Here is a 15,611-nt window from a genome sequence, read left to right on the forward strand (position 1 = left end):
GTTAAGTCTATTCAATCTTGCGTTGCTTACGGCCAAACGACGTCGTATGCTCGAGCCTCTGGCCCCGGTTCAACCGGTTTAAAAAGAAAGTTTTAGAAAACAGAAGCAAATTCTGTTATATGGGAATGTAAGCAAAAAGGCAAAACAGCACGACGGGCTATTAGCTCAGTGGTAGAGCGCGCCCCTGATAATTGCGTCGTTGTGCCTGGGCTGTGAGGGCTCTCAGCCACATGGATAGTTCAATGTGCTCATCAGCCTGACCCTGAGATGTGGATCATCGACTTAGTGCATGTAACTATTTAAGGAGGAGTTGACAACGAGTCGTATCCCCTATACTACATTTTGGGGCATTTTAATTTTTGCACGTGATTTTGGTGACGACATTTTAGCCGTGTAGACACGATTTTGGTAAACGGTCATACACCCTCATATTATCTATGATGAAAGCACGTAAAAGGAATAAGGAGTTTGGAACGGGCAGGCAACCATGGACAACACGTCCTGGACAAGCAAGATCAGGATATCTGTCATGCGACCATTAACAACACGCCTTAGACATGCATGACCGTGACACTAAGCATGACCGTGACACTAAGCACTTCCTACTCATACATCGTGCCATTCCACCGCACCCATTAACATTTTTAGTCAAATCTTACCTTACTTTGAGTTTCATTATTAATTCGAAAAATTAATTTAATAAAATACAAATAGTTTAAGTTGTTTATTTAGTTTTGAAAATTCTAAAAAAGACATTTAAGTTTAAAAATAAATTTAAATAATTTATAATTTCAAATTGATTATTAATTAACTAATATAACAATTTGATTTGACAAAATTATATATATATGAATTTGGCGAGTTACATTTTGAAAAAGTAAGAATTACTCAAATTAAAATATTTTTTATATTATATGTATTTATTTAATTATAGATAATTATATATCATGCATATGGCTAGGAATTCAAATAAAGGATATCAATATCCAAAATTTGCAAAATAAATTTTAAATTATTTTTTTTTTGTTATCAAACTTTTTCTAAAAACATTTTAACATGAAAGTTTTAAAAAACGGGGGCGTTTTAGAAAACCAAACGGGAGCGGGAGGAAATTATAAATTACTTCTCTCGTAAATTAAATGAATTAAATTTTTTTATTGAATAAAAAAAAAATTAAATTCTAAGCTTTTAATAATAAAAGATCTGCATAGATTAAATTTACTAATTTTTCTTTATTCAATTAGAATTAATTTTTTTATGGAATAAAAAAAATCAAATTAGATATTATTTAGATATTATTCTCATTTCTTTATCTAAAAATTATAAAATTTCTCAAATATATTATAAATTACTTTTTAAGTTCTCTCAATTAAAATTAATTTTTCTTAATGAATAAAAATAAAAATAAAAATAAAAATAAAAATCAATATCAATAACAATTTTTTTTTTTTTTATATTTTATTTTTATAAATTGAAATATTAAAATCACATTATAAAACAAGTACACTCTCTGGAAAGCTCTTCATCTTCTTGCTTTTGTCCCCCATTATTCAATTCAAATCAAGATGAAGCTTATCTGTAAAACAAATAAAATAATTCAAATTAATTAATAAAAGGAGAAAAAAAAAAAGAAGTTAATTAATTATTGGAAGAGAGATTACCGGCAACTTCCTTGTCACCGCAATCTTCGTCGCATTTAACTTCGCAGAAGCTTTGGCTGCTGCCATTGTCGATGCACTCCTTCTCGCAATGTCTGTAGCAAGACCTGAATTTCGCGTCAAATTTGGCCTCCGCCACCTCGACGATGTCAGCGTCGGTGGCGGCGGTGGCGGCGGCGGGGAGTTGCAGAGCGGCGACGACGAGAGTGCACATCAAAAGCATTGCGATCATCTTGTTCGCCATTTTTCTGGTCTTGCGTTTGGTGATGCTTTAAAATCTTGGGTGAGATTTTGAGGCTTCACCGGCGTTTGATTTTGCGAGGGGGGTGAATGTTTGAGAAGAGGAGAGCCCCTTTTTGTAGGGTTCGTAACAAGGTTAATTTTAGATTAATAACCAAATTACCTACAAATTTGTATTAAATAATAAAAAGATTGCCTAAAAATACATTCTTACACACGTGTATTAATAATAAAAGTTAATTTTTTAATCAATCTAAATAATTATTCTAAATTATAAATATTTAGCCCACCTTCCATTTCAAATATTTCAAAAATACGTAAATTATATTAAATGGGATATACTTGAAAATCTTATAATTTTAAATATATATATATATATATGAAATAATTATTATAATAAAATATTTAATTAGTTTTTATTAATTATAATTTTAACTCGAATCAATTAATTAAGATTCAACCCGAAAGTATATCTAGCTAAAAAAAAATAAGCTAAAAGAGTTATAAAAGAAAGAGAACCTCTAACCACCCAAACCTACGGCTGGTTGATTGTTTTGTTTGGACTTTCTCTGTTCAACTTCCCCTCAAGATTTTAAAAGTCGTCTATTAGGAATAATATAGATAAAAAAGATTTTAAAAGTCGTCTATTAGGAATAATATAGATAAAAATAAATAAGTGAAGGAAGAAAAGAAAACAATAGAAAAAAAAGATAGGTTTTAAAAACCCTTTCACACCTCAAATCTTTTTCCGAACTCCTGAAACAAACACCCTTAAAAAGAAAGAAGTTTATGGTTAACCCCGGATGGACTCGGTATGCTGAACTGCCAATCAATAATGTAGTTCATAGTCTGAGTCTACACTCGACTGTATGAGCAAGAACTCGAAATCATGCATATTCTCGTTCTGATGACAATAGAGAACAATATGAGGAAAAATTAGAAGGAAATGAAAACTTGGTGGTTAACCCTGGATGGACTCGGTATACCGAACTGCCAATCAATAATGCAGTTCACAGCCTGAGTCTACACTCGACTGTATGAGCAAGAACTCGGAATCATGCATATTGTCGTCGAATTAGAATGACAAAAGAGAACAATATGAGGAAAAAATTAGAAGGAAATGAAAACTTTGTGGTTAACCCCGGATGGACTCAGTATACCGAACTGCCAATCAATAATGCAGGTCACAGCATGATCCTACACTCGATTGTATGAGCAAGAACTCGAAATCATGCATATTCTCGTCGAATTAGAACGACAATAGAAAACAATATGAGGAAGGATTACAAGGAAATGAAAACTTTGTGAATGATAAGTAATTGATCCTTCATTCAAAAAGATGATAATGTTGATAGATGGAATGTATAACAACATCAGGCACACACATTGCAAACAGCCTAATAATATCAGAGCAGCAAGTCGCATGTTTCCTATCATAAAAACAAAGAATTTTTCTTCTAAAGGCAATCAATGTTGACTTCTTTTTTTTATTTCAGCCAAAGCTGAGGGCTGCACTACTAGATTCTCAGCCCGGTTCTCCCTCCATGCTTAAGACAGGATAAGATAATATCATGAAAACTCGTGAGATTTCTTGCCAACAATGATTACACACCTCTGATCCCATTGGATAGAAAGGTTGCTAATGCTTCTTAAGCGATTTCATTTTGTCCCTAAGATAGTAAAGCTTGGCCCTCCGCACTTTCTTCTTGTCCAACACCGTAATCTCTTTTATGTTTGGTGAGTATCTGTCATGCATCAACCACTAGTTTAGTCATATGCAAAGACCCATCAGAAAAACACAGGAATTGAATTTGTCAGAAGTTAGAGACTAGCAGGGAGAAACTATTCGAGTAATCGAGATATTACAAAGCTATGAGTTCGATTTCGTTTTAGTGACCAAGAACATCTAAAAAGATGAACACTACACATATGTATGTACATCTTAATCGCCAACTATCATGAGAAGACTAGCAGGGAGAAACTATTCGAGTAATCGAGATTTTAGAAAACTAAGAGTTCGATTTAGTTTTAGCGACCAAGAACATCTAAAAAGATGAAGACTACACATATGTCTGTACATCTTAATCACCGACTACCACGAGAAGTGCGTTTCTCTTCCTATGTTATCGAAATAGAATATTGTACATCGTGTAGTAATTCATTTGTATCAGAATTGTATTAGTTTCTCTCTAAATTAAAGACAATTCATAAAGGCATATGCGTGAAAGAATGGCATGAACAAAAAATAAGCATAGAACATGCTTCCTAAACACAAAGATGAACAGGGGAAAACATGGAATTGGGTAGGTAACTTAGCAGAAAATAAAATATAATTAAAAATCCGCATTACTTACAAAGGGAAGAGAGACTCAATCCCAACACCAGCAACTACCCTCCTTAATCTAAAAGTTGTGTTTAGACCAGCGTTCCGTCTGGCAATTACAATGCCTTTCAACGTTGAGACACGTCGCTTGTTCTCAGGTACTTCCTGCTCACATATGATAGGGAAAGCCAGAAAAGTGCTCAATTACCTCATCTACAACTAGTTTTAAGAATAGTAACATTATCTACGACCAGTAAAACCACGTTAGACTAAAATGAACTCTACCACTTTGAGCTGCACAATATAGCCTGGCTTTATGTCTGGAATTTCTCTCTTTGCTTTTACCTCCTCAACAGCTTCCTTGTCTAGAATCTGCGGGGAAAAGAAACAATATGTTGAAATCAAATGGATGGGGCGATGAAATAAAATTACTTATTTTCCAAAATGCTCAGAAATGTAAATACCTGCATTATGTGTTTTGAAGTTTTATCAAGCCTCTTAAATTTGATGCGAGGAGTTATATCGGTATCAATTCCCGAAGATCCTTGTGGAGCTGATTCCATTGAACTTGTTGTCGCAATGCCCCTGCTAGAAAAAGGAGCTGCAATTTCTGCCAACTGAAATAAATGTTTCTTTGGACTTTGGAATGCTGGACAAGTTGAAGATACACGCTTTACCGAAGGCAAAAATTCCATTTGAGAGCCCATATCTTTCTGCTAAATAATTGAACAAATGTTACGAAGTGATATATTCCAAAACAGATTCTTAAATAAATAGATATTGCTTCCAATGAGTACCATAATCCAACAGATACATAAGTTTCTGAAAAAAAAAAAATCTCACGAAGGTAGTCGATAAGTTCTCTGTTTTTCCTATTCATTTTTTGTAAATAAAAAACAAGTAATATTGAGAGAAAAGAGGTTCAAAAGAGGAAGATGAGAAATCTCCATAGATAACAAGGAAATTCCAGAAAGGCTATCCAATTGGCAAGGATCATAGAAGCTAAGAAACATAATCACAGTGTTTCCTTGAAAAAAAATACATCAGCTTGACACAAGCTAATTGTTCATCAGACATAGTAAATACATAATGAGTAACTGATTCTCTAAACCTTATTTGTTGTAAAGGAAAATGGAATGCATAATAACTAAAAGTCTAAGACAATAGTGAAGTCAATAGTTGTATCGATTAAGTCATTATTGAACTCAGGAGCCAATCCCAGCTGGAGTACACATACTCTAAAACTTTTTAGCAATGAGACATTTAACAGAAATCACTTGTGATCGGTATTAGAGACACTTACAGAACATACAAGATTGATATGATATCAAGCGATTTACTTGTGTATCATTGCTTATGAACTTAAACATGAATCATAAACGAATTCGAAAAAACTTGTAATTAGAACTAGCTTACACGCCGCTAATCACATAAAAAACTAAAGCAGCTTTACTGGATAGAACCTCTAAGAATAACGCAAGAACAAATCATACTACTAGACGACCATAATGTCCAACATAGTTAAAATAAACATAAATACATACGAAGGCTTCCGGATATTGATTGCCCAACTTCGAGAAAGACCTGAAGAGGGAACCATTCAAAGACTCATATGGATTCCCAAAAAGACGAAGGCTAGTAAAACTCTTTTCCATCGACATTGACGCCGAGCAGCAACAGCTAGCATCTCCATTTAGAGGGTAACCTCTAATCGACTTGAAATGAGCGTCGGGACTTTGCCGTCGTACCAATTGATTAATTCTGCGAAAATTTTGCATTCTCACGGTGGATTTCGAGCTGCATAACCCACATAAAACTCATGAGCTAGAAAACAATCTTGATAGAATTGCTACAAAAGAAGCGAGTGAGAAGGAATATGGTAGTGAAGCAGCGTGTAAGAAATGGAGCTTAAATTCATATTGCACTGATCAAAATCGCTGGAAATGCTGGAGCTGATTCCAAATCAACCGGAAAAGAAGATCCCACTCACCGATCGTACTCGGGGAGAGCTACTGAATCTCTAGCTGAGAGGAGATCTTGGAGCCTAAAGCCCTAAATCAGGAAACGCAGAGGTTTTTGGTCGAGCAGACGCTCTTGCAATGGAGATGGACCTTGAGTTTCCCGCTTTGCCTATGGGCCCAATTAGTGGGCTTTCTGCAAAACCGTTGCCTCTTCCATTATTGGGCTTTGAATTTCCTTAAAAATAAAATAAAAAATAAAAGAGTTAAATTGCGAGTCTCTTAGGTCTCTAAGCTTAAAAAATATGTTTAATAGTTAATGTATCTTTAAACTAAAATATTTTTAATAACGCGAGAACGAGACCACGTGAGATCCTACAGTGGAGGATTGTGAAGTCTCGCATCAATTGGAGAGCGGAACGAAACATTCCTTATAAGGGTGTAGAAACCTTTCTCGTGAGGACGACGTAACAAGCCAAAATGGACAATATTTGCTAGCAGTGAACTTGGGCAATTACAAATGATATCAGAGCCTGGGTGGTGTACCAGCGAGGACGCTGGGCTCCCAAGGGGTGGATGGTGAGAACTCACATCAGTTGGAGAGGGAAACGAAACATTTCTTATAAGGGTGTAGAAACCTCTCACTTGCAGAGAGGCTGACCACGATACGTATCGAGCCAAAACAAACAATATTTGCTAGTATTGGGAGTAGTGGACTTAGGCTATTACACCTCAATTAAGTGGAATTAGGCTATTGCACCCCAATTTAAGCTATTCTAGTCGCTAGTCATTGTTCTTCCACGGTCTAAATGATAGAAGACACGGAAGAGATGAATTAATCATAGTCGTTGTGGGCAACACTCCTAGTCCACAATAAGAGGACGAGCCAGCTAAAGTCTCGTGATAGAGACCTCGGTTGGAATGAAAATTTAGAAATTTATTCGACACGATCAAACTGTACTAGCAACGAACACATGAATTTCCAATGTAATACGAGTGGTACAGTCTATTTGATATCAATTATACAAACTTTTTACAGAAGCACCATTTGTAATACCAATCGCAGACTACAAACACCGCAACATAAATGAATCTTCTGTTCAAAAGTATCATAAAAAAAGACTCAAAGCTACTGTTTTACTTTACTACAATACCTAATGCACTACAAAGAAAAGTAACAGGCAAAACTCAGATCAACATCAACTGCTCAAGAAAGGGATTGAACCTTAATGATTCATAAACAAAAACCGAGATCTCTGAACGACTAAAACTCAGTCGAACCGAACCGAGCCAATCTTATCTCATTTCGACCCAAAACCGAACCATTTTGCCAGGAAGTTTTTATTCTTTCCACGAGATATGTTGGGTGTTTCTCTAGCCGGTGTTTGAATAGGTAACAAACTCGGTTTAGCTGCAAGAGAAAAATTAGACAGTTACCATGTTAATAGAATCTCTCATTAATCTAGTTTATGCTGTCACACGTACCGGATTTCGGCGAAGCCCTGCAAGTTTTGGCAGTTCCAAAATCATTAGGTTTCTTTTGTTGGTTAATTGTGTCATCATGGGGTGAGATGGATGTTCGATTCCTCTCCATAATACGCTCTACATGCCCCGCGCCATCGTTGCTACCTATAGAAAGGTTACGAAGTCATACAGCGACACGAAAAGTTGATGCAATATGTTGATGCAACTGAGAGACCATGAAAGAATAGGAAGCTGACCGTCATCAGGAGGCTTTCCATAACTTTGTTGCAAGGCATCCAAAAATGGACGCTCCTTTTGAACTCGCATCACTAAATATGAAACAAAACCAGTGGCAAGATTGATATTTCTTAACAGAGAATGGACTGGTAAACGCATAAAGAGAGGGTAAAACTAGATTGATGAAGCGTACACTGATCATAAAGTCCGTTCCTACAATTTGGTGCCGAGCCAACCGATAGCAACTGGACAGCCTCGGCATCTCTCGTCATCGATAATTGAGCTGACCCATCAAGATTTTTTGTGTCCAACAGAATTCCTGCGAGCTGGAAGACATGAGATGCATGTCAGAATTGCTTCAAACTGTGGACAAATAAGAACAAATGTTCTGTATAGTAAAAGTTACCATGAGATTCTTCAACAAAGGAGTTTGAAGCAAATGATAGGCATCCTCACAATAGTTATCAGTAAGAATGGTGCACTGAGATCCAACCTAAGAGATAAACAGTAAAGAATGCACCCCGAAATATGACAACTGCGAGCGAATGGCTTCTCGAAACATAATTTACATGTAAAATTCATTGTACACTCACCCCATCACTCATCTTAAGGACATCTTGCCCTACGACGAGGACACTAGTTCGACCAGTCACCATCAGACTTTCTAAGTCCACCTGAACCACATAACAATAACTAAAATCAGTACTCTACTCACTGTCAAAGGTTATTGTAACAGAGCAAGCCCACCACTATCGATGTGGAATCTCACAGAGAACGAAACATTCTTTACAAGGGTGTTGAAACCTTTCCCTAGCATATACATTTTAAAAACCTTGAGGGAAAGCCCAAAGAGGACAATATCTGCTAGCGCTAGTGGTAGCTTGGGCTGTTATAAATGGTATCAAAGCCAGACACTGAGCGATGTGGCAACAAGGAGGCTGAGCCCCGAAGGGGAGTGGACACGAGGCGGTGTGCCAACAAGGAACTTGGGCCTCGAAGGGGGTGGATGGTGAGATCCCACATCGATTGGGGAGGAGAACAAAGCATTCTTTATAAGGGTGTGGGAACCTCTCTCTAGTAGACACATTTTAAAAACCTTGAGAGGAAGCCCGAAAGGGGAAGCCCAAAGATGACAATATCTGCTAGCGGTGGGCTTGGAGGTACATTTGTATCATATCAATCAATGCACTCTAGATTTAATAACCTTACTCTCGTACAACGAAGTCTATGCATTACCCGGTATCGATGCTACATCTTTCTTAACATAATTAACAGATACTACTTAACGCACGAGATTCTTATAGGTCATAGTTACCATTTCATCTTATTGACAGGTCGGTTTCGAAAACAATCTATCAAGCATGGCACCAAATTACCTCATCAGTGAAAAGAATCGAGGAAGCATCAAGTCCAAGGTGATAAAAGAGCCAAGCAACCTGCCGTTGGTTCCACATATTTCCCCTCTGCATATTCATCACAGGCACCACAAGACACTCTCGGCCGCTCTCTGCATTACTCTGCTTCATCTTGTTCTCTAGTAGCCAAGCATAGCACACTGCCGCTACCATTGAACTAGTGCCTGCATTCCCAAATTGTCAAAAGCTTTTTCAATACAGAAACAAGCAAGTAACCCCATCTCTACAATTACAAGCTTCAACATCATTCTATAAAATTAGGGCACAAAACACTCGCATTATCTTCATTCTCAACAAAACTACCATCAATTCATCAAAAAAGATGCACAAATCAACATTTTAAGACTATACTCAACTGTTTGAAGGTCCGGATAGAATGATTTTAACTTCAACATCAAGCTGCCCATCCGAGATTTGCTGAATTTTGCTACGCTGCTCTTTAAGGAACCCATTAAGGCCAAACTCCAGATCTTCAGAATCGTCCCTCGAGAACTCATTTAGATTGGATTTAGGTCTAATCGATTGAATCGAACAGGCCGACGACGAGACCGTTCTTCTCGGCGGCGGATTCGTTAGGGTCTTGGGCGGAGAAAGAAGGACATCCGGCGGAGGAATCGGGAGGCGAGAAGGGGGAAGGTCGGTGTGGAACCGAGATTTGCGAGTAGTGGGAGGAGGATCGGAGAGTGTGGGATTGGAGGGTTTGAGGACGTTGGATATCCATTTTTGAACGGCGGAAGAGGGATTTATCGGCTCCTCCACGGCGGCGGAGGAGACTGAGAAGGATTCTGATTTGTTGCGGCTATGGCGAACAACTTTAGAGAGGATTTCACCGCTGAAATTGTCCACAGCTCTGTGCCTGTCGTCGCCATTGACAAACGGAATCGATGCAGTTAGCGATTAAGCTTTTATACGTTTTGTCTCGACTCCTTCCGCGAATAAATTCGTAGCCAAAAATATTTTTTAAAATTTAATGAAGTTATTTATTTTAAGTATATCAATAAACTCGCAAAAATCATTAATTAATAAAAATTATTTTTTTTATTATAATTGGAGGAACCAAAATTAACTTTTTCCATATATCTAAACATAAAATATATTTATATTTAATATATACATTTTAATTTATTATAATATATATTCTCGATTTTGAGTTGGTAATTTATTTTAATATATACATTTCAACTTTAATGTAACAATTTAAGAATTAAATTGGATTTTAATATATATATATATATATATATATATATATATATTATATAGTGGTACAAAAATAAAAATTTATTAATTTAAATTATTTTTACCACTCATTATCTTTATTTTTATTATTTAAAAATACAATTTGTGAAATATAACTCCGAATAGTTACAAGTACTTCCATAAATTACGCTAATAAACAAAACATTACAAAATTTATTTTTTATTTAATATAAAAAAAATTATCTAAACCTTAAACCCTAGATATGTTTTAAAAATTTATCCAATAAATTCATGTTTGATTATTTTCAAGAAATATAATTTATCCATTTTTATATCATTAAAATCAATTTTATTATATTTAAATTTTATAGGAATGAAAATAATATAATTAGGTATCAATTAAGATTTTTTTTTTCTTTGTCGAGAATTATATATTCAATATAAAAATAAAAATACCTCTAAATTCTATATTTTTATCTTAAAAATACCCATCCATTTTAAAAAATTTATTAGTATTTTTATTAAAAGTATTTTTTATTTTTCTAAAAAAAATTAATAAGTGTTTTTGTAGTTTTAAAAACATTTAAAAATGTTAATGAAATTTTTAAAAATTTTAAGTTATTTTTTAAAAAGTTTAAAGTATTTTTAAATAGTTTTAAAAAATTAAAAAAAAATATATATATATATTTAAAACTTTTTTAAATTTAGATTATTTTTTATACTTTAAATTCGAAATTGAATATTTGTGAACATCTTTTTTAATTTTAATGAAATTCAAAAAAAAAAAAATTATTAATTTAGCTCAAATAAAAATTAGGATTTAAAATTTTAAACGTCCCTGGTTTGGTGTGAAATACCTTCTAGCGGACCTTGAGAGTGGATCTCTCCGATCATTGATCAAAGCCGACGATCTGCCGTTGGCCGCTGCAAACCTCGGCGATCCGACGAACCGAGCCGGCGAATTAGGCCGCGAAGGAGAAGAAGCCACCAACCGCCGCGCCTCATCCAGCCACTCCTCCGTCAATAGGCTATTTCTACTTCTATTACTCCGATCAAACGAATCTTCTTGTTCTTCTTCATCTTCTTCTTCATTTTCATCACCGGTCAAATTATAGGCCTTCTTCTCCTTATTTACGCTTCCGAAGAACATATCGTTCATAAAATCAGTCAAATCGGGCGCCTGCTGCTGAGCCTTGGGCCGAGAATTTGCGAGTCTCTTTTGCACGATTATGTGCCCTAATTTCGCCATTTCTCTGGTATTCTCTCTGCTAATCCTCGATTCCATTCCTCTGAAACCTTAATTAGTTCTAATTGGAATTTGAATTTAGGGTTTGAGTGATCGTTTTTCGTTGAGCAGATTAAATTTGTAGTTGAAGTGCGGATTTGTTAATTCGAACATAGGAATTATCATTTTTTGGGGATTTTTTGCGCATAGATTAGGGCCGGCGGTTTCGATCTCTGTCTTTTCTAATGAAGAAATTTGGAACTTTGTCGTAAAGATGCGAGAGCTTCGTCTTTGTTCACAGGTGAGTTGTTATATTCAAGAATATTATCCATATTTTTGTTCTATTAGTTTTTTAAACTAATAAAATTATAATTATAATTTTATTAAACATAAATTTTAAATAAATAATTGTTTTTTCTTATAAACTTAAAAAAATATGTATATATATTAAACTTGTAATTTATTTATTTTTTTTATTTATTAAGCTTGGGAGATTTTATTAAGAATAAATTATTAAATAATTATACTTACCAGCTGTAATTTTCAAATCCATTTATGCAGGAAAATGTTGAGTTCAAATTAATTTATTAACTTTTTTATTATGAATTTTAATTATTAAAATGTATTATTTAAAAAAAAATTAAGTTTAAGCGTGCTATTCGTACAAGTTAAGAGTACTTGATACAACCATTTTCAATGCATTACGAGACAAATTTCATTATATATAGAAAATTTTCATCCAATATTTTAATGAAAAATTTTGCTACGGAACAATGCTCGCTCAATTGAGGTCAAATCTTCTGTCGAGTCATTAAGATAGATAGGTTGTCCTCTTCCTCTCGTGACACGTTGAGAGTTGCCTTTTATTAACGCGTTGAGATCGCTGTAAAATCTTCTGTCGAGTCATTAAGATAGGTAGGTTGTCCTCTTCCTCTCGTGACACGTTGAGAGTTGCCCCTTATTAACGCGATGAGAGTGCCTCTCTTTTATGTATTCAAATATAACGAAGCGTTTTTCGATAATCTTTTAATTTTTTTTATTTTAGAAAATTAAGTTTACAAAATCTAGTGTGTATATATATATATTTTTTATCAATGTTTTAAAATTTAAGGTACATAATAATAAAAATAAAAAAATAAAAAAGACAAAATATTATTTATATATATACATATATATATATATATATATAAACATAAATATAAATATACTAGAAATTAGGTGGGAAATAGAATTTATAAAAAAATACTCATAAACTTTATTATTTATTTAAAAAAATACTTATTTTACTTCCTTTTCTATAAATATTTCAAAATTATTTTTAAAATAAAATAAAAATCAACATGACGTCGACTTAAAATGATGTAATAATACTATGATATTCGTATGAATTAAGTACAAAAGAACTATATTTAAACACGTCGATTTTTCGTCCAACATTTTAAATATTTTTTATTTTAATAATAATTTCAAAATATTTACGAATAATGACAACAAATAAGAATTTTATAGTTAAATTTTGTTGATCTCAAATTCAAAAATAAAAGTTAAAATAGTTGGAGAAAATAGAATATTATATTATTTAGTTAATTTATACTAGAAAATAATTAAATACATAAAGTAAATTAGGTTTTTTTTTTTTTTTTTTTTTTTTTTTAATTCAATGTATGCGTGTTGGTTTTATTCTCTTAATTTTAGCTATCTAATTTAAAACATTATATTAATTTATAATAAATTATTTGCCCTTATGTGTATATATATATATAAAGACAACTATAAACTTATAAATAGTCAATGAGTTGACTTTTGATAAGGACTAATTTGTAAATATTAATATTCCTACTACAATTTCGTGTTAGATAAATGTATCTCTCCATATTATTTTATAATAAATTTATCGAAATTTATGTTTGACTTTACGTATTTTTACGTAATCATTTTACTTTAAAGACTTTTTTTAGTTATATAACTTTTTTAATAATCATTTAAATTTTATTTACAGTCATTATAGTTGATATTTATAAATTTTTTAGACATGTCAAAATAAAATTATTAAAAAAAATAGAACGCTAAACTGTAATTTTATCAAATTATAAGGACGAGATACTAATTTTTAAAATTACAAGGATTAAATTTTAATTTTCATTAAATGACTTGTATGGGTGTGAATAGAAATGATGTGAAACCGATTGAAGCTTACTTATGCATTGACTTTGGATGAGGATTAATATAAAAATATTTATACCGCTATATATTTTGCCTCGTGTCTCTATTATAAAATATATATCTCTCAATATCCCGAGAAATTATCTACTTTACAGTTAATCCACGTCATTTTACCCTTCGACTTCGGAAAAAGACCGTATTTTTACTGTGATCTTATCAATTACTTTTGAATTAAATTTGATGATCTGAAAAACTCGATCCATCCAACTCAACCCGTACGATTTAGGTTGGATTAAGTTGAAATAAATAATTTTTTTTTATGGATTTATGGTTAATATAAAAAAATACATTTTTGCTCGTAATACAATTATATATAATTATTTTGATTTGATTTGATTTCGTAATTATTTTTTTATTATTATTCTCCAACCATTTTTAAAAATAATTTTTAATTATTTAAAAAATTAAAACGTTGATCCAACCCAATTCACGAGCACCCATAATTATAATCTAAATATTATAAAATTATGGACTCGATAAAGATATTTATTGATAATATCTTAACGTAAAAAGATCATTCAAGACTTAAATACGTTTTCGTTAAAGTCTAATTACGAAATTTACGAAGTTATTAAATTTGATATGTCGGTATACGTATATCGACATCACCATCGATATTTTCATCTTTGTCTCAAATGACATTAGATTAATTAATTTTTAGCGATGTCATTAACATATAATTTTTAAACCATAAAATAGATTAGGAACTTGCACACGATGTGGTGGGGGAGTATGGTTGACCATGCCATGAGGCACATGAAAATTATATAATAAATGCGTGACGTTACAAAAATAGAGACCATCTTAATATCGTTGCCCTTTGCCTTTTCATAAAGCCCAACTAACCTCACCCTACTTCGAAAGAGAAACAGATCACCATCATACGAAAGTATGAATATTTTTTTTTGTTCGTAAGATTTTTTTTAATATTAAAAAATTATAAATTTAGTTCATATAATTTTTAAAATTAGAATTTGGTTTTTATAATTGCTGTCAAATTTGTGACGGGTTAGCTATGTGTAAGTGGTTTGTGACAATTATAGATACTAAATTTTAACTTTTTTTTAATTACAGAGACCATAGATGTCCACCAATAAGGGAGAGACAGAAAAATCTTCTCTGTCTACGTCCTTACCTCTTATTTCAATCTCCATTCTCGTGAAGTTATTTGTCCATTTTTAAGATCGGGATTCCTCTAAAAAATTTGTGGGGATTGAGTTCTCGGGAAATTTTTTTTCTATTATATAAAATAATAATAATAATAATTTTTATTTTTCAATATAATTTTGATTTTAAAAAATGTAAAATAACCTAAAAGAAACCCAATAATATTTATATAGTATAATGCACCATATAATTTTTTTTTTAAAATATTTATTTATTTACTAACTAAATAATGTGTATATATAAGTGGAACACGGTGAGGGGCAAAATGGGAATGAGAAATGTAATTCCGGTTTTTAGTCATGTTTAGCTAACAAAAAGAAATCTGTTACTCTTCCTTCCCTCAATTTAAACGGTGAGAATGGGGACGTCAAATGTAATTCCCTTCTCGATTAGCTAACAGAAAGAAAATCGAGATTTTCAGAGCCAAGTTCCAGGTCGGTAAAGGAATTAGGTTTTTTTTTTTTTTTTTTTTTTTTTTTTTTTTTTTTTTTTTTTTTTTTTATT

General features: G+C 32.7%; 2 protein-coding genes across 3 annotated transcripts; both read right to left on the reverse strand.

Moving 5' to 3' along the window:
• Positions 1–3,207: 3,207 nt before the first annotated feature.
• LOC111457281 (54S ribosomal protein subunit img1, mitochondrial-like) lies at positions 3,208–6,308 on the reverse strand. Of its 2 annotated transcripts, none has more exons than XM_023099502.1 (6): positions 6,212–6,308; positions 5,766–6,018; positions 4,686–4,934; positions 4,507–4,593; positions 4,253–4,386; positions 3,208–3,643 (listed from the first exon to the last, which is right to left on the reverse strand). In XM_023099502.1, the coding sequence occupies exons 2-6, from the start codon at positions 5,997–5,999 to the stop codon at positions 3,538–3,540; spliced, it is 810 nt and encodes a 269-aa protein (XP_022955270.1). In that variant the 5' UTR covers positions 6,000–6,018; positions 6,212–6,308; the 3' UTR covers positions 3,208–3,537. The 2 variants fall into 2 exon arrangements, with proteins under 2 accessions (XP_022955270.1, XP_022955269.1); XM_023099501.1 differs by having other exon boundaries at positions 4,686–4,937.
• Positions 6,309–7,140: 832 nt separating this feature from the next.
• Positions 7,141–11,993, reverse strand: LOC111456732. Its single transcript, XM_023098698.1, has 10 exons — positions 11,350–11,993; positions 9,652–10,151; positions 9,257–9,459; positions 8,474–8,554; positions 8,287–8,373; positions 8,074–8,206; positions 7,901–7,972; positions 7,665–7,808; positions 7,473–7,590; positions 7,141–7,395 (listed from the first exon to the last, which is right to left on the reverse strand). The coding sequence occupies exons 1-9, from the start codon at positions 11,775–11,777 to the stop codon at positions 7,481–7,483; spliced, it is 1,758 nt and encodes a 585-aa protein (XP_022954466.1). The 5' UTR covers positions 11,778–11,993; the 3' UTR covers positions 7,141–7,395; positions 7,473–7,480.
• Between the last annotated feature and the right edge of the window lie 3,618 nt (positions 11,994–15,611).

Source organism: Cucurbita moschata, unplaced genomic scaffold, assembly GCF_002738365.1.
Source record: "Cucurbita moschata cultivar Rifu unplaced genomic scaffold, Cmos_1.0 Cmo_Scf00019, whole genome shotgun sequence".
NCBI classification, from domain to species: Eukaryota; Viridiplantae; Streptophyta; class Magnoliopsida; order Cucurbitales; family Cucurbitaceae; genus Cucurbita; species Cucurbita moschata.

What these genes read in the sequence shown, in the direction of transcription:
- LOC111457281 (XM_023099501.1), bottom strand. Translation starts at nt 5,999, where the DNA reads ATGCAAAATTTTCGCAGAATTAATCAATTGGTACGACGGCAAAGTCCC. An exon ending in CTTCAAAACACATAATGCAG is followed by an intron (nt 4,594 to 4,685) that starts GTATTTACATTT and finishes TTTTCCCCGCAG; the next exon opens with ATTCTAGACAAGGAAGCTGT. An exon ending in ATATTGTGCAGCTCAAAGTG is followed by an intron (nt 4,387 to 4,506) that starts GTAGAGTTCATT and finishes ATATGTGAGCAG; the next exon opens with GAAGTACCTGAGAACAAGCG.
- LOC111456732 (XM_023098698.1), bottom strand. Translation starts at nt 11,777, where the DNA reads ATGGAATCGAGGATTAGCAGAGAGAATACCAGAGAAATGGCGAAATTA. An exon ending in CTCTCAAGGTCCGCTAGAAG is followed by an intron (nt 10,152 to 11,349) that starts GTATTTCACACC and finishes TGGCGACGACAG; the next exon opens with GCACAGAGCTGTGGACAATT. An exon ending in GAACGGACTTTATGATCAGT is followed by an intron (nt 7,973 to 8,073) that starts GTACGCTTCATC and finishes TTTCATATTTAG; the next exon opens with TGATGCGAGTTCAAAAGGAG.